General features: G+C 42.1%; 1 protein-coding gene across 15 annotated transcripts in view; it reads left to right on the top strand.

The window, feature by feature from the left end:
- Nucleotides 1-19,580, top strand: part of gramd1bb (GRAM domain containing 1Bb) — a 141,186-nt gene that overhangs the window by 108,712 nt on the left and 12,894 nt on the right. For 7 of the 15 annotated variants that reach the window (XM_078167222.1, XM_078167238.1, XM_078167231.1 and 4 more), the window contains 5 exons: nucleotides 3,836-4,046; nucleotides 8,253-8,273; nucleotides 9,805-9,828; nucleotides 13,043-13,063; nucleotides 13,721-13,744. In XM_078167222.1, coding sequence (XP_078023348.1) covers nucleotides 3,836-4,046; nucleotides 8,253-8,273; nucleotides 9,805-9,828; nucleotides 13,043-13,063; nucleotides 13,721-13,744 — 301 coding nt within the window. The remainder of the gene's footprint in view (nucleotides 1-3,835; nucleotides 4,047-8,252; nucleotides 8,274-9,804; nucleotides 9,829-13,042; nucleotides 13,064-13,720; nucleotides 13,745-19,580) is intronic. The other 8 variants (XM_078167229.1, XM_078167236.1, XM_078167223.1 and 5 more) reach the window with 7 other exon arrangements.

Here is a 19,580-nt window from a genome sequence, read left to right as displayed (position 1 = left end):
CTACGTCACTGTAGGGTGACCTGTTCAAATGCCTTTATGATAGATGGGAGCTTATGGAAGACCTTAAGCATTTTCCATGAGAGCCAGCTGTCCTAAGTTCAAGTGAAATCTCTGTTGGAGACACTTAGATGTTGAGACTCTTGTCAGGTTGTGTCTTTACTGTTGGAAGAAGCCAATAGTCAGTATCGTGTAGAAAGTTCTTGACGATCACCTTTGAGTCTAATCACCACACCATGTCTTTTCACCTCTACCAATCAAGTTCACGGGTAGAGCCAGCTGCTTTTACTCTTTGACTTGTGCAGGATAGTTGAGTTAATAGGTGATGGTTTGATCCATGACCAGTTTAATCACATCTTTACATTCCTTTTTAGTTACACTTTCAAAACACAGAGGACTACAGATGTACCCTTGAGTGCAAAACCTGTTGCTTGACCCCAAATGTATATTATGGTACTCTTTTTTGGACGTCAAAGATTGATGTACTACTATGAGTGTGTGGCCTAAATGTAGCTTTAAGTAGTCGTATAAGCTTTGGAAAGAGTGTTGCTTTAATTAATACAGTTATTTTTTTTCCTTTTTTCATGTAATTAACATCCCAGTCCTTAATGATGCTGACTCCCTCTGTTGTCTGTCTGAGAAGAGTGCTTGCTTCCCACAAGGGATGATGGCCAGTAGTTTCTAGAGGGGCAAAGCTAGATGATCTGTGGGTCTCCATAGTGGTGACACTGTGTTTTTCTTAACACCATCTGGGCATATTAACTGACATGCTACCTCAACTGTCTGAGGTAACTGTACCTAAACTTCTTTGTTGAATCACAGGACGTCTATGCTGGATTAAAAGACACATATCGTCTCATAAGGACCCATAATGAGCTTGTTAAATGTATGATAAATGTACTTTAAAGTACACAGCATGTCCCCACAGTGTGTACTTTTTATATCTCATTTGTTTCAGATATGCAAGAACAGCCCGAAAAGCTGCTCCCAAGAGTAGACTGACGACCTTGACCAAGACAAAACAGCCACAAGCAAACATACAGCATGCTAATAAGCCTCCCACAGCATACGATGATGAAATTATCCTGGGAGAAGTTAACACATTTTATTAATGTGTTGCTCTGACCAAGGAGAACTGTGGCCAAGACAAGAAATGGTTCAGTGATATGAGACAAACGGATGCAGAGGGCTTCCACCCACCAGTACCTGACATGTAGAGACAGCGGCCAGAATCTGACCACTAAAGAATTCATTCACATTAAAGCCTTGTACTGTGTGTATAATGAAAGTGAAAGCAACTGAAACAGTGCAGGTCATTCTCTGATTTCGGCATGGTCAGGGTAGATGGACAACTAAATAGAGCCAAATACCAGCGGTCCTTCACAACAAAGTTTCCTTGTTCTGCTCGGTTGTTACCGACACATCTCTTACAGCACCTTTTGTCCCACATCAGTACGGTCATATTTAAAGTTTCCCTCAAACTACACCACCCCTACTGCCCTCACTAACTGTGTTAAAGCAGTAGTAAAATCTAGTACTCTTTGTAATGTGAGTTGCACTGCAGTCAAAATACAATATTGTTTTTAACCTGATTTAGTATGATGTACTTCTCTTTGTGTCGTTGGTCTGTCTATCTAACACCGCATGATGCATGCTGAATTCCAATGTACTCTGCCTTCTATCATCATATTGGCCATTTGTACTCTTCACATCCCGATGGATAGATGGCATACACCACTGGTTCTCAAATGGTGTACCACAGCGCACTGATGTGCCATGATGCAAATCCAGGTGTGCCATGGGATTTTGTGATAACCACACATTGTTAATGCAATATTCAACTGGGCCTATGCAAATAGTTATGAATTTTTTTTTTTTTTTTTTTTTTTTTTTTTATTCACTATGTTGTGCACACCCATTTCCTAATATAGAGGCAAACTCTACCTAAAAAATGTAATTTAATTTGATTTAAAAAACCTTCACAGGGAACCTATTTGTCGCCGTTCACATGAGGGAACTGTAACTCTGTGACACATCACATTATCTTTCTTTATTTCCCATTTGAATTGATCATTGTTATTGGTGCTTTGATATGATTTTAAAAAGTTTAAAATGAATTCTTGAATCATTTTGTCAATAAATATTTCATGAGTAATAGTTGGTTGTCAATAGTTGTTTGATATTAGTAAATAAAAACAAATATTTATGTCATGATAAGAGTGATAACACACTTAATAGAGTATTATGCACAGATATAAATATGGGCATGGGCAAAAAAAAATTGAAAAACCACTGCCACACACCAACTGATAAACCAGAGATTTTTTTACAGTAGATGAAAACAATAATAAAGGCAAAATAGGAAATTAGAGGTTGCAATTTCAAAGTGCAATTCTGCTCTCAGGAGCCGGATGACATTTACCTGCCACTGAGCTGTGGCAGCTGGAGATGTCTACTTCAAATAATAAATGTCTTATAATTAACATCTTTCACAGACACATTTCAGGCTAGTAGGGACTTATCAGCAGGCAGAGCAGAGTGCACAATGTACAGTACAGTCAAAGTGATCATCCACTGAACAGCAGAGCATTTGGTAATCATATAAATTGATGTCAAAGGTACCATAATACACTAGGCGTGCATTATCAATCCCCATGCATTAAACAGATGTGAAGGCTCTTTGTTGCCCTTGCCTTTTAAAATCAACCAGCTCCTGGTACAGCAGACTCTGACAGTCAGACAGAAGCTGTCAACGCTGCCCCCCTTATGATTCACTGCTCTAAGCTGCACTAAAGTCCCAAATGTAACAGTAGATCAGTAATTCATGGCCACTAACAGCCGCCATTGGCTGGCAGTGACGTAATGGCTTGCATAACGCCATGTCAAGTAACCGTGCCTGGCGGGCACACTGCCACTCAGATCACTTACAGGGCCTTTTGTTCGCTTCTGTCATTGTGAGAAGGCTTCTTGCTGAGCCATGTTGTGTGTGTGTGTGTGCATGTGTGTGTGCGTATCAGTAAAGAGAGTGTCTAGTGCTGGATCACAGAGGCTACCTGATAGCAGCGTATGATGGAAGGAAAGGGACTGCTTGTCTCAAGACAACAGCCCTCTCAGTGGTCTGGAGAGCTGCGAGTGGAGATATTAAAGCTAATCCCCATGTGGAAGTCAGCATGTGCCTCAGTTTGAGATAAGAAAATTGTGTGTTCTAGGCTGAAATGATGCTCTCCACCTGGCATTGTATCTCTGATCATTTAATGCTGTTATGTCTTCCATAGTGGCTTTTCCGCAGCCATGGAAACAGTTCAGGGAAAAGGATCCTTCATTATTGCAAGGCCTCATATTTTTTCCAGGAAACAAACAGCTCAATAAATGTCAGGCTGGATTACACTTCTTAATCAAATTGCAAATGGGCTCTAAAAACAGACGTATTGATTTCCTTGTTGCTTTGGAAGTGTGGCATTAGTGGGAAAAGTCTCAGGTCATGCGTAATAGAGTCTTAATAGTTTTGTTTCCCCTCGCTGTTGTTGCCGCTGCTGCTGTTGTTGTTGTTGTTGTTGTTGTTGTTGTTGTTGGTTTCCCGTATTAGCTTAGCTGTCATTAGCCAGGTTAGCACATGGTGCTTCAAGCCTGCTAAGCCTCAAATGATGTAAGCTTGAGGAAATAGTGTCTGTGTCGTGCTGCTGTCCACACTGATCTGTTGATTATTGACCCTACCGTGCATGGTGTTTACAATGATACATTCACAGAGTATTTGTAAAACTTTTATGGTGCATTTTGAAGACTTTTTTGTTGTGAGAATATGATTTTCTCATCCCACTTTCTGTCTCTTCTCTTTTAGCACTGCCAGTAACTCAAACAAGAGCACACCCGCCTGCTCACCAGTCCTGCGTAAACGCTCGCGCTCTCCCACACCACAGAGCCAGGAGGGTGAGAACATGGTGGAGAAGGGTTCAGACCACTCCTCTGACAAATCCCCCTCCACGCCCGAGCAGGTTGTCCAGAGAACGTACTCCTTGCAGTCAGCAAGAAGCGGGGGAAAGAACTCAAAGGTGAGCAACCAGAAGATGCTTTTAAGTTATTTGACATTTTTCCTCTGTACCTGTATGATGGAAAAGAAGCATAGCGTTGCAGTTTTAAGTGTGGTAGATTAAAAATCTGGCAGAGTTTAAAACAAATTTAGTGTCTAGCTCTCAGCACTAAAAGTTCTCAGTTCAAGAATGCTCAACAGTGAGTCCTTTCCACTGGAAAGAGTCGGCGCTGTGAAGAGACATTCCCGGTAGAGAGGCACACACACAAAGCAGCTCTGACATTTTCACAGAATAGCTGTTGTGAAAGGTTTCACTGTGGGACACAAGGTGCCAATTCCACACACATGGATTAAGGTTAGACCGGTCAGCATAAGGCTTACGTCACTTGTCTGACCAAAAGCAACAACAGTACACGTAATGACTCATTACTTACATACTTGTTGTATGTGATGACTAGGCGGACATATTTTCTCATAAAAACACAGCATGCTTTTTACAGCTTCCTCTGACCGATGTAATCGCGCAGTGCACCTCAAAATGATGCAAATGCTAACTCTTGACTCACAAACTCACACCTGTTCTTCTTTAAGTTAAAGAACATGCATTCACTTTAGAGGGAAATCATTGATATGAGAGTGCATGTGACACAGTTACACAACCTACACATTTACTTGCAGTGAAAATATGACGTATGAAACACGAGGTTAGCAGCTGAGTGCTTGTAGTGATTTTATAGTGATCATCGGGATGCTGTGGCAACTCTAGCTGTCACATGTGCATTCATTCATGAACTGTGACTACAGAAGCATGTCAGAGTCGACCCAGCTGTACTCCCTTAGCCCAGTGTAGTGACGCACCCGCTGTGATTGGTTATTGACTTGTACATACTGATATGTAACTAGTGAGCTGCAACTATCACTCTCCCCTGTCAGGAGAGACTGCACCCTCCTCTTCATTCCAGCCTTTTATTTTGACATCCCCATACTCCCCTAGTCTTCTACTCTCTCTTTCCTTTCCCTAAAACTATGATTTAAACAAGTTGTGTTTTGTTGATGCAGTTGATCTTGGCTTATTTACTCACTATAGAGAATGTGAAGCTGATGTCATACCCTTTGGGGACAGTATCCTTAGAACCCGTTCATGACCTGTAGGATCTGATCTGTTTAGTGTTTAAACTGCAGACAGTACCGCGTAATGTGGGCAGGGATGTTACCGGATATTCGTAGCCATGTCACTGCTTTTGCTGTATTTCCTTTTCACCAAGGATGCAGAGGAACGTCAAAGGGACGGGGTTGCACTCCAATGTTTTTAAGAACAAGGTAGAACAGGTTGGAGTGTTTAGAGTCTCTTTCACTATCAATGGGATATCTAAAAATTGTGGGTTTGTCGAGCAAAAGTGAGGATTCTCTTTTGGCCAATCAACGGGTCGCAGTGTTTCTAGCTCCACCTTTTAGAATCATATCTGTGTACTAGGTACGTCAACAGAGGGGTGGCAACAAAACGGGATAGGATGGAATGGTTCTGTCAGTGCCATCCACAACTTTTGACAATGGGAATGCAAAAATAACTGTTCCAATGTGTAATGAACTCAGCTGAACTGAGCTGATGGAACTGCTTGGTGGAAACGAGGCTATGGATGACACACCTGGACATTAGAAACTGCGTTGTCTTTGGACTGAGTGCATACAGTACACTTTGCAAACAGGTAGAAGAGCATGTGCCTCGCAAGATGGCACCCCTGTCCCACACAGGGTGAGGTGCCTTCACATTCTCTATTGGTACTCATTATGCTTATCGAAAGGAGAGGCTAGAGTCAGCGGAAGAAATCTTGTGCACCAGCCAACTCTGAGCTCAAATCAGTGCTTCAACAGACAGGACAATGATTCTGCAAGGATGCGGGCTGGGGTGCACACACTGATAGTTAAAGCCTTAAATAAGGTGCATTAACTAAAAAACAGCATGTCTTTATCAAAGTACTGTAATATCAAAATTACTCTGATGAAGACACGCAAGTTGTCCAAAGGTTAGTTTCTGCACCTTATCTAAAAACATATGATATCCCCCTTAAACAGTAGTCATGTATTTGTTGCCTCAGTCGAGACAGTTTTGTTATGTTGTTGTGTGCCTGTTAGATGGATATCCCCACACCTTGTAAACAGATTTCCACAACACACTATGGATAGACAGGTCATGATAATACAGGTATGATATTTCCAACACTTCATCATTAGCATTCTTTTGCCCTGATTCTGTGGTCATGTTTGGACATTCAAAAACTACTTCAGTTGACAAGTATGGTGTGTTTGGGTTTAAAGGATATGTTCACATTTTTCCAAGTCTGTCTTAAAACCATAGTTGGATGCCCATATGAACATTGAAATAGGATTTACTTGGTATCATTTTTATGCCTCGTTGCCAGAGACAGCTGTGGCCAGAGGCATTATGTTTTCAGGTTGTCTGTACGTATATCCGTCCGTCTCATCCTCGTGAACGTGATATCTCAAGAATGCCTTGAGGGAATTTCTTTAAATTTTGCACAAACGTCCACTTGGACTCAAGAATGAACTAATTAGGATTTAATGGTCTATGGTCAAGGTCATTGCAATCTTACAAAACAGGTTTTGGGCCATAACTCAAGAATTCATGTGCTTATTGTTATAAAAGTTCTCACAAATGTCTAATAGGACATAATGATGAAGTGATGATATTTTATGTCCAAAAGGTCAAAGGTCAGCTTCACTGTGAACATCCTAATGTTCTGCAAAAATTGTTTTTTGGCCATTATTCAACGTCATACCTCAGGAACAGAAGGGGAGACATGGTCAGATACAGATACTGAGTTGGTGACACTAATCCTGGGTGCCCACCCTGAGACCGTACTGCTTGAAGAGATCTGCTGTGCTACTGGGGGGAGATATGTGTGAAGCATCCATGTTTTCACAGACATGGATGTAAACTGTAAGTGCAACCTGAGTGGTGCACAGAGGCTTACAAGCACAAGGCAGTAATTCTAGTTCCTCCTTCTAGTATTGGCCATCAAGCAATCCTTTCTTAATGTGATTCCAAAGTAAGTGATGGGGGGCAAAATCAACAGTTCAGTCCTTGTATCATTCTATGTCTCTTCTCTAAATTCTGAGGATTTGGCAGGTCCATGAACGCATCGCAGGCAGCACACTCTACGAGTTCTTTTTTTCTTTTTCTCAGCAGCAGTGAAATGTAGAGTTTTACTTTTAGACCCAGCAAAATAAACGGTTAAGTTTCGCTTTTAGTGCACCTGCCGTTCTGCTGCTCCGTCTGTCCCCAGAGTACACTCAGCACTCACAATAGCGTTCCTAATGAATGGTCAAGCTCCAAAAATAAAAAACAATATGTGGCGGCAGATGTTGTTATCATGGCAGGTTTAACTTATAGTATTAATCAGTCAAATTCTTGTCGGTCAGTGGTTAAATTGTTCATTATTAACATCCCTACAATGAACATTGGGCACATAAGAAGAGCTTTAAATAAGACTTGGAAAAATGTGAACCTATCATTTACTAACAAGTTGGAGAGCTTATTGTCATCGACAGAGGTTTGCTGTGTTGTAAGTGTTTCCTGGTTGCTGAGTTGAGAGGGCAGCGATTATTGCTTTTCACATGTGTCTTGTTTTAGGTATTTGTCTTAATAAAGGTTGCAGAAAGTCTCAAAAGAAAAGTTAAGAACTGGACTAGAGCCCTTGCATCAAAGCTGTTGTAGACAATACAACATAAATTGATAGAGGAAGATTTAAAACAGTTGTTCAGATGTTGTATTTGCTGTCCTCTCCCTCATCTGCATCCCCCCTTCACAACTGAACTCAGTGATGGATTGACTCTCTCAGGTTGTTTCACAGAAGGAGCATGTGGCTCTAATGTTTTGTACGCTCCGCAAAATGTTAGAAATAAGCCATGTCACTTCCATCTTCATTTACCTCCTCAGTCTGTCCTCATCCATCTCTGCTGTTTTAAACCACTTGGTTTTGTTTCTTTTTCTTTACTCATTTTTTTGTCTCCACGACACAGTGTGCACGCCTTCTCTCTCTGCTGCTGCTGCTACATGCCATATGATAATGTGTGCCATCTGATAATGACTGTTCAGCTCTTCTGTTGGTACTTTCAGCTGTTTCTTCTTGCAGTTGATTTCTTTTTTTTTTCTTTTTTTCGTTTTTCTATCTGATTTTTCTTTGTTCTTCTCCTGATTGCATGCTAGTCTCACAAGCGACTTTCCAAAGTAAGCATTACTCTTTTTTCTGTTCTTTAAATATCTCTGTGCCCACCCTCCCTCTGCCCCACCTCTTGTCTTGTGAGCTGCTCTGTGGAGATGTCCCGACCCTGTTTGCAATGCTTCACCCCGAACCCAGCTTGTTCCGGTGCACACTGCAACCGTTACAAGCCCCATCTGCACCCACGATCATAGCAGATGGACGTGTCTTAAAACAGACAACCCCACACAACCTCACTCACTCCTTCTCCTCTCTCCTCCTGTCCTTTCTTTTCCTTCCTGGTGATATGCAATGTAGCAAATTCCTGATTATATTTGCAAATATTTGTGTTCAGGCTGGTGCTGTATATTGATATAGTCAGGTTTAGAATATGCGCTTTCCTTCAATTCAAATGTAGAGAAATAAAAAAGAGTAAATTCATACATATAATTGGGAAATGGAGCCTTATTGTTGAGATTTTGTCCGATTCCAAGAATAAAAATGGCACAAATTCTTTATAAAGAACACCACAAATAATTGTCTACATTCCTCTCTCTATTCCTCTTCCTTTTTTCCGCTTTGCCCTGCACCCCGTCCCCGTCTTTGCAAACTTATCCTGTCGTTACATTTTGGTAATAAGAGCTTTATATCTGTCATGCTGCGTAACAGCCCCGAATAATGATGTAGTCCTGGAGCTCTGGACTGGGATGCTGGCAGGATTTTTAAGAGTTTTTTATCCCTCTGCAGCCACATGAGAGCATCCCTCCTGCTCCTTTTCTCACACCACGAGCCCAGAAATCCCCCTCTCCTCCCTGTACACGTCCGGCAGGCTGGCGTCACGTTTTAGCGTATCACTCATGGTGTCGCTTCATCCATCCAGTTTGCTACTTGTCAGACTTCATCCCACTTTTTTTTTTTTTTTTTCGCTCTTTAAATTTATTGCCAAGTATATAGGGAGTCAGTGTAGGGTCTCATTTGTGTTGTAATTGTTTAGACACAGGCAGAGATGAGGCAGTCTACAGGGAGACAATAAACGGGAGGCTGGTGTGAATAACGGCCTCATGAGGCTCAATTTGTGTTACACACATACACACACATTTCCCAATTGATTACATCACTTTTCATTTCTGTGCCACAGTCCAATCCCACCCCCACCCCCGCTCCAACCCTTTTGCAATCCCCCCCACATGAGCCTCAGTGGTCAGCAGTGGTCACATGACAGACATGGCGTGAGGTCGTCCCAGCAACGTGAGCTTGATCACCCTAGCCCTAATGCAATCCAAATAAAAGAGCGCATTCAGTGAAAGGGGGTCCATGCCTCTCTGCAGCGAAGGCCATTTAATGATAATAGTGACAGCGACACAGCAATAATCAATCAGGCTTCTCATGTAACATACGACCTGGATGGAGAGTCGAATTCAGTAGCAACACCAGACCCTCTGATGGTCCATGTACCATCTCATTAGACCACAGCTTCCTCTCTCTAATTTCCTATTTCTTTGTGTTCATGTTGCTCACTGCTTTGGTTAACATTTTGTTTTCTCTTTAATTTTCTTTCAGTATGACAGACTAAACCTGATTAAAGTAAGCATTTCTTCTTGTTTTCATTTGACCCATTGACAATCCCTGCTGGCCCCATTAAATCCCCCGGCCCTCCACTTCCTCTGTAGCTGTGCGACTGTAGGATCCCCTTTGATACCCTAGTCTCAGTCCCTCTTGTCCTTTCCCATGCTTTCCATCCCTGAATTAATGTGAAAGGACAGTGATTTGTGAACTGTGTGAAAATTGTTAACTCTAAAATGTCTTTATAAAGTCTGTTGTAATCTGACAGCAGATTTTTTAATGTAAAAACTGATGCTACCCTGGTACTATATGTGTTTGTAGTGACAGGCCAGATTGATGGGGTAAAACCATCTTCCTCAGGGCCTGGAGACATTTTTGATGTTTCTAACAAAACAAGGATGCTCCCTTAAATTTGGTCCTTATCAATTCTTTTGAAACTGTGTATCCAGCAAAAAAGTTCCCATTTTTGTAATCTACAGCCCCATATGTGGTGACATTTAACCACATTATATAGTTTAAAGGGTTATACACACAGACCCAAACCACTTTAAATCACAGAGGAAACTCAGGCAAAACTATTCAACTGTCGACTCGTCTCTTTCTGTCTCTGTCTCTCTCCCCACAGTCACAATAAAAACTCTCTATGTAAACAACGCAGTCAGAAATCTCACAACCCCACCAGCGTGCAGTCACACAAAGTCAAACACAGTGGCACCCACACACACACACACAACTCATCCAGACAGTGGCCTCAAAGTAATTCCTCTCTCGTGTCTCTGTCACCTTCAAATCAGATTAGCCCACATTAGCCCAGCTATCGTCACAGCCAGGCCTCGGGCCTGCTACTGCAGCTCTCTGCCCGCTAACACCACACACAGCAGATAACCACCAAACCCTGTTAGGCACAGAGAAAACACTGACAACCGTCGGCACAAAAGAGAAATGTACAGTGAACTCTGCTACAATTAGCTTGGAAGGGAAAATTAGGCTAACTATTTGAAGGAGTGTTATTCACCAGGTCAGAATAAGAAAATGTTTGAATCACAATCAGTGTTCTTGCAAGGAAAGGTCCAACAATAATTCATCAAGACAATCTCTCTAAAATAGGAAAAAATATAGTTTTGTTGCTAACTAATATTTACACCTTTTTTTGTTTTTGTTTTACCTTAAAATGTGGTGCTTGTATTGATTTTACAGCTGGAATCAGACACTGGATATCACTTTGTACCCCTCTGTTCCCCCTCTTCTCCCTTCTTCCTTGTTTCATCCTCTGAATGATCACCTGCATGTTTCCCCTCTGAGACTTTTGACTGTTAGAGCGGAAAGAGTGTCTATGTGGCTGGAAAATGTTGTAATGTCATAGTCATGATTAAGATGCATCTCTGCTGCCCTCTGCTGTTCCAAAACGACAACAGCATCAACTGGTTTTTCATGAAGAAATATATCTGATGGGTTTTAAAACGTTGAACATTATTCAGATACCTATTTTAAGATTTTTGGAATAATTTCACAACATGAAACAACTTTTAGACGAACGATAAGTGACTGAATAATTTCTTTTGAGACTGAGAGATGGACATATTGAAGTACATGTACCATAAAACTTCAATTAAATGCCAAGTCCCCTTTAACTAGCACATTGTGGCAAATAAAGGCCTGTCTAAATTAGATGCCTGGCCTGGTTGCTAGGCAGCTCATTTTTATAGAAGTTCTTTGGGTGTATAAAACAGATTGTTGGCTCCCCACTTGAGCTAACATTAGGTAGCTGTTTAGATTGCACATATGAATATAAATCATTCAACTTTTGTCAATATGGGCATGGTACACATTGTCAGCTTGGTTCATTTCATTTTACTGCAACCATGAGCACCAGAGAAGACCTTGATCACTTTAGATTTGCCTGCATGAGGGAAAACAAGTGGTGACTCCCCACCTCTGAAACTGTTATAAAGTCAGAATATGTCCATTCCTCAATTGCCGAGTAAATTATTCATGTTAATTTAGTCCGTAAAGGTGTTTTTCATTAAAATAATCCAAGATATGAATATTGTTTTAACAGGATAAAGTGGTGTTATGTCAGTATGCCGGGTGCCGTTATCCTGTGTCATAAAATAACACACAATTGATATGTTATTTGAAGCCTAATTTTCATACAAGTAATATTCATACTGGTTCAAATAAGCAATTTGATTGTATTTCCCATCTTTGCTGAGCAACAGTTTTGTGTCATAGGAAAGAAAAGCCTGTCCCATATAGACACCTGTCCCAAATATAGGCCTGTTGAGTTCAGTGCTTTAAGCAAATAATAGGCCAGGCTACTAATTGAAGTTTTACGGTATTTTATATGAGCAGTGTGTAAGATTTAGGGGGATCAGTGGTATCTAGTGGTGAGGATTACAGATTGCAACCAGTGAACTCCCGGTGAGATCCTTCAGTGGAGGTTTTTACCAGGAGCCATATTATCTGCGGAGGTCTCTTCTTCTCCAAAACAAAAGGGTCTGTTGATTTAAACCAGTAAAGACACTTGATAAAGTAGTTTCACGTTAAAAAAAATCTGTGTTTTTCGGACGCCCTCGTTGTGGAGGTGCAACATGGTGACCTCCATAGACAAAAACCCACTACCCTAAGTGGATATAAACAGCTCATTATGAGGTAACAAACACAAAATGATTCTTATTTTCAGGTGTTTACACACTAAAGTAAACACACTTACTCTATTCCCTCTCTGCCAATATATCCCCCTAACTTCTACACACTGGACCTTTAAATAAAAACATTATTTTAACAGTATATCTAATGTGCTAATGCAGTTTATGGTAGGTTTGGAGTGAAATTACTTTCAGTTCCACCAGTAAAAGCAGCAGATTGTGAAAGATTCCTCAATGAAATTAATAAATAAATGTCTGATTCAAAGAACTTCATGTCGCTCTGTAAATATCAGTGCTATTTGAGGGGCGAGGTGAACTGAAAGAGAATTTCGCCCTGTGTTTTCAACCTCAGCACAGTTGGAACAGACAGTCGGTCTCTGGCATTGAAATAGTGTAATAACTTCCTGTAATTCTTGGCAGGAGAGAGTGTGAGGTACAGTGTGACCTTCACGCCCGCTGTAACTTGTTACGATCAGGTCGATCATGTTTCACACCCTCTGTGTGTCTGTACGAGCCTGCTGCAGCATGTACGAGTTTCACAGAGTTAAATACATCCCCTGTCTCTTTCTCTCTTTCTCTCTCCACAGAAGAGCCAAAGCTGGTACAACGTAAGTCCCACCTTGTTTTTATTTTACATCATCAACATATGTGAAGTGTGTGACGGGTGTATGTGTGTGCTGGTGTGAGTTTACGTCATGTGGGTGACTCCTGGAAGTCTTTCGGGGCTGTTTTAAGTGGCAGGTGCTGCTTACGAGATGAAAGGTTGTTGTCCTTGACCCTGTTTACTGGAGCACCAAATCACCACTGTGGGTTACTGGTTCTCTAGGCAGGGGTTATTTAGCATGGGCTTAAAAGAGCAACAGGTGGTTCTTTCTGATGTAGGGAATCAAGGGGAAGACTACGGTATAATTTACCATGCTAAGCATAGTCAAGGCAACAAAGCCAGGGTGTTGCAGTTTTATATTTCACCACAAGATGGCGTGCTAACTCTATTTATGACCCCAGAATAACTGCTCTACATGTGATGAGCTGATGAACAATCCCTTAATAATTATTTTCATCCAACCCTTACACAGAAAAGCTGTCTGTTGCGTCAGTTAAGCCCTCAGAGTGTGCAAGTATGAGAGCATTGGACTTCATCACTTAGTGTCAAACCCTACTTTCTCCAGAAGTGTAGTGTTTGTTGGACTTTTTCCCATTTTATGTTGTTTTATTTCTTTTTTTTTTTTATTCCCTGTGTGTACACTCTTCCCCTCTCTCCCCAGCATGAAAGACAACACATCCTGAGAGTAAGCATGACTTGTATTCTTGTGCAACCCTGGATAACTTTCTGTCTCTAGCGCTCTGAATCTTTGTTATCAGACCGCTGAAATGATAACATCCCTCCTGCCTGTTTCTCATCCCATTGACTTCAGCTGGTGTTGTTACCACCTAATAGCAAAGCCAGACTTTGGAGGAAGTGATTTTGACATGTTGAAATAGACACATCTTGAATATTTGTCAAACTAAAGCCATGTAGTCTTATTTAGCACATGAATTGAAGCTTGTTTTGACAGTCAAAAGCTTCTGGATTTGTGTTTCACAAGTCCTTTCCAAAGGCCTGTCACCATTCAAACTTCTAATTCTGGTATGCAACAGGTGGTAACAAGCCCACTGAGTTTCTCACTGTACTAAACAAATCAACAAACCACCACAAGGGCCTCTGGACGAGCCGTGAATGCCTTTGAACAACAGGGGAATGGAGCATGGTGCTTAAGGTCGTGGCATGTTTCCCTCTTTAGCCCAAATCCTGTTCTGTGTCCATGTCCTAAAAATAACTTAAACACTGGGACATTTAGGCTGTAAGGCATGACCGTCAGCAGAAGATGCAGGGACCTCCCTGCAGTTGGGGAAGATGAATACATGCTGTTGAGTTGAAAAGAGGCTTGGTCCAAAAAGTCCAGACAGCTTCTTGAATACTTCTCTAATGTACTCAGCTGTAGTAAGCCACTCACATTGCCTCTACTGACCCGCTATCTAGAAAGCAGCATCACAAGTAACAATCTAGAGTTGATGCTTCTCTGACTAACAGATTCAAATGTCATGTTTACAGACAACACACAGCTGGCTACCAGCACAGTATACATAAAGTGTACAAGATACCAGGACCAGCTGCTCTCGTTAACGAATACACTGCAAGAAAGCAATCATCATTATTAGTGTGTCCCAAAATTTTCTTGAAAATTTTAAAGCTAGTCATTTATTTTTATTGTCAACAAATTCAATGAAAAGAACAAAAGCAGCAATGAGTTTACTCTACAAACAAGAGCTGGTTACACAACCAAAGGCTGATATAGCTTTTATCTCCTTGCCATAGTGCTTTATTACTCGGGTTTCCATCCAATTGTAGCACAAATTTCAACAGAATTTTAGAAAATCAGCTGAAGAAAATGCACATGTAGGTGCTTTCCCATCCACTATTTATAATAATATTGGGAGTTGGTTAACTGAGATAAGCAGTATGGGTGGTGCTAATGCTCTAGTTATGTGCCACTGCAGAAGAAGAGGGCACAACGAGATGACTAAATTAAAAGAGCACCCGTCAAACCTCAAACAAAGGAAAACAATGGATGTATGATAATGGACAGCACACTGGGCAATGAAAATAGAGAGTTTTGAACCAGTAGTATTACAGCTGTGTTCTCTTGGAAGAGTTCTGATAACAACCCTGTGTGCATACCATAGACTGTACAAAAAATGGATGAAGCTACTGTGATGTCACCCATTGGCTAGTGGACTCCCATTTTGAAGCCTTGAGTTAGGCATTTCAGCCGTCACCATCTTGGTTTTTCGGAGCCAGAAGTGGCCATATTTGGATGAGAGGCTGAAGCCGTGGAGGAGGGAGGGTTGGATCTGAGTGAGAAGTCAAGGACATGATTGGCAGACAGCCTGTCAAAGAAGGCTGCCCTTAATTATGTGTAACTTTAAGCCCTAATAAAATGTAAACGGATGAGTTATATAAAAATTCACCCGCATGCAGTTGTCATGAAAGTTGAAATCAGCAATAGAGACCAAACCCGGTTTTTGTACCAGCCTGTAAACATCTTTATTTCTGCTGTAAAATTGGGCATTTCAACATGGGGGTCAGTGGGGATTGACCTGCTTCTGAAGCCAGCCTCAAGTGGCCGTTCAAAGAACTGCAGTTTTTGGTGCTTCCATGTTGGTGTCATCTTTCACCCGTGGAGGTTGCTGCTTGGTGCATACATAAGCGTATTAAAAGCCATCCAGAGAAGATGTAGAGAAAACTATTTCCATTGCACTTAGCCGTAGTTACCTTTGATTGACCATCTTTTCCACCTCCCAGAAGCGTAAAAACTTTCTAACAATATTTTTTTTTAATGCACAAATTGAAAATTTACATAAACAGATGTAAATGGTAACGTGCCAGTTAATGCCCAAAAGTATTATAAACACATTGAGCCACACTGTTGCACTAGGTGACACGTTCCTTCAGTACCAGGAACATGGGCAGTGCAGTTTATATTGACTCAGTCCCACAAACACCATCCTGCTGCTGAAAATGCTCCCTCATGCAGCATGTGTATTAATCCGCAGCTAAAATGAGTCCCCAACAGATGCACAGTTTACCCCTTTTTTTTAGTAAAATTTGCTCAAAAACTGCAGTCCACAGCTGTTTTAGAAAATGACTTAGCCTTTATAAAATTGAAACTATGTACGTGTGAGCTCTTTATAAAGATATATGTCTTCAGTAGGAGCCAGTGGGATTTGGGCTGAGTTTCACAGATAAAGTAGGAAAGTCGGAAGGGATCGAGAGACGCGCCAAGGCCCCGTTGGTTTTGTTCTTTTCAGTGGATTTGTTGACAGTAAGAAAAATATAGAGCAATGCCAGCCTTATCCCTTAAACAAGTGAAAAGAGTTCTAAAAGCTGGATATCAAAACCAAATGGCTTTTATAGACTGACGTGATTTCTTGCTGTGTGAAATTGGCAGTATGAGTGAGAGTGGAATTTACCGTCACGACATCTCCACAATGGTGAATTTACATTTTAAAAAAGATCTCAGGATTAGTACTGTGTTCCTAACATGTTGTACACTTGTCCTTATTCACACAATAACTACTGAAAGCCAATCAATCAAGTGAAATATGTCCAATGGGTACTCTTGCCTCAGTTGACCAGGACTGTGTGTATGGGTGTCGAACCCATGGTCTACCTGCATGTAGGACAGCGTGTGCATGTGTGCATGTGTGTATGTGTGCGCCTCTACATGGCAATGATGACCTCCCATGGCACTGAAACCACAGTGATTAAAACTCCATCCGTCCCAATGTGAGTTCTGAGCCTGTTAGAGTTTCGCACAGTGGCCACCTTTCTTCTACAGCCCCCTGATAGCGTCTGTTTATTCGCTTTGCATCGACATGAGTTTGTCGCAATGTGTGGCAACCATACCCACAGGCTCCAGGAAGCTGGCAACAAGAGGATACTGTAAATGCTGAAAACAGTGGGTGAGCAAGATTAGTGCTTTAGACTTAAATTTGTTTAGATCTGCATAGATCGATGCAGCAGAGAGTACGTCAGGCCTTTTACATCGCTTCACTTCGATCGATGTGCACACACATACCTTGCCTTTCAAATGACAAACAACCACAATGAAAGGATGGGATTGTTCACGAGATGGACGCATACACCTCAAGCCCTCACCCCCCCCTTTAAAAAAACACTAAAACCCCACCCTGCTTTACTGTACCAGTCGCCTCCATCCCCTACTGTTTGTCCAGCGTTAATAGTTAACCAAATCTATAAACACTGTGTATCCACAGTCCCACCTCATCCCGAGTCTCATACTGTCACCTCGACGCCGGCCGCTGCATCAGTCACAATGGCCTCTTTCTTTGCTCGATTTATCGGAGAAAATGAATTGAATGAGCGGGAAATAAAGGACCACTCTTTGCACGGACGCCACAAGTAATTTGGCGGCAATTTTTAGCAGACGAACCCTCATGTCGCTGAAATTTCATCCACGTGATGCAAAGGCATTCTCAACAGGGTGTAGGCCTTTTTACAGCTGCGGGTGAATCATCATCACTGTTTTTCCAGAGGCCTGCTGCCGAAGATGGGTTTTTTTCCAACTATTTTTTTTCCTGCATCTTCCTCAGTGTCTGATTAAAGTGAGGATCGGGAAATAACTGCAGAGGAAAGGTGGAAGTCATGGCTGAATTCCAGTGCACAAATGTGGGCGACACATTTGCTTCATCCAGCAGAAGTCAATGAAATGCAACATCTTTTTTTTTTTTTCTTAACTGCTGCTGTGACCTCCATCACTATGTACACCATCTTGACTCTTGAAATATTTTCAGTCAAGCGTAGTGGGAGGACATGCACACCAATTGTTTTTTAAGCACTCCTAAAATAGGAACTGCGAGCTCTGAATCTTTCTTGCCTGCTAAGAGTAACAGAGGGTGATCAAGTATCATGAGTGCATGAATGACTCTAATACCAAGGCAGGGAAAAAGGAGGGGGGTCCTTCATACCTTCAAATTATCACCTTTGGTGCCTTAAGTTTGGATTCCAGCAGCTTCTTGGACATAAAGTGAATGATCAAATGAAACGCACAGGCAAAGAAATATGTACAGTATGACGGTGCAGCCACTTCACCCTGCGATGTAAGCTCTGGACAGCAAACCAGTGCAGACCCAGTCAAGATTGATGGTGTTGTTTTGCAGGCAGAGGTAACTGGAGGTTATGCTCACATCTGTTATCTGTAACTCAATCGCTTGGATGGACAGCAAGTCGGACTCAACACATACTTCAGCGGACTGGAAACATTCATTTCTCTCTTTTCTTCAGTCCTGTTTTCTTCCCTCTCCCCATCCACATCTTTGTTTATATTAGCACTCTGCTCCACAAAGTAAACTCGCTTCATTCTTTTCTGGTCGTAAACTGGGTAATTACTAGGCACTCAGACCTGGACAGCACCACACACACACACAGACACACTCAGCTCTCACACTTACCAGGAGGAGTAAGCAGGAAAAAAGGAAAAAGCTACCGGCATGATAATAAAGGACTTGTTGACCGGGGTTACTAGAGGGCAACGGCCGTAACTCCTCTCCCTGTGTGTGTGAAAGCAAGAGAGAGAGAGAGAGAGAGCCAGAGAACGACAGAGCGAGACAAGGATCATGTGGCTGGAGTGTGCCGTGTCCACTGCTCAACGCTGAAAGGGAGCAGCACCCAAAACAGGGGGGCGGATACTGCAGCTTCCAAACCACTGGATTCACAAGCTCTGTCTGCTCTTATTTTCCAAACCTACTGTAACTGACAAGTCGTCCAACTTGGGCAGAGCCCACTGGGGCCCCGTTTTGGAAAATTAGCTGCCATCCAGGCGCCAAATAGGATCTGGTGCGGTGAATATGGAATTGGATGAGGATTGTACGATGGCGGAGTGGGAGGCCGTGCTGGAGCTGGATGAGGCGTTGGCAGGATGGCTCCTGCAGGGTCCAGCTAGAGGGGAGTGGGGTTGGGAGTGGGGCTGGGCTGCCTCGGACCTTCAAGACCCTGAGTGGGACGCTGAGGAGATCCCTGCTGTAAGTTGAAACCACAAGAAGATGAGTGAAGAAAATATGATGTGGAAATTAAGACAGATTTATTGAGTTTTTTTCGGGCAAAGTAAAGTCACATGAGAGGGGTCAGTGAAAAGGCTTTGTAGCACTTTATATTGTATGCTGCTGTAAGCATTTGCGCGGTAATTCCCCACTACTAAAGAAAACAACTGGTTTGGGTCTGAGTCATAGCTATTTGAATTCTCCCAGAGCTCATTGAGGCCTGTTGTTTGGAGTGATCATCGGGTTACTGTGTGAGTGACTGCATGTATGAACAGCGTAGGTGTGTTTTGGTCGTTTGTGGTCACGGATGAAGGTTTTAAAAAGGAAGCAGCATGATGGAGTGTGTTGTTAATACCAAGCAATTAGTCAGGGCTTTCATAAATGTCTCTCACATGTTTTCAGGGCCGTGATTCTCATCACCACACTTTACTCAAAGCCGAGTGGAGGCAGAAACACATACTCCCAAACCGTGTTTCTGTATCCCAACTGCTTTGTTTCACAAGGGAGGCACATGTAATGATTTTT

The sequence above is a fragment of the Epinephelus lanceolatus genome, chromosome 4 (assembly GCF_041903045.1).
Source record: "Epinephelus lanceolatus isolate andai-2023 chromosome 4, ASM4190304v1, whole genome shotgun sequence".
Classification (NCBI taxonomy): Eukaryota; Metazoa; Chordata; class Actinopteri; order Perciformes; family Serranidae; genus Epinephelus; species Epinephelus lanceolatus.
Note: the sequence above shows the minus strand (reverse complement) of the source record. Positions and strands in the feature narration are given on the sequence as shown.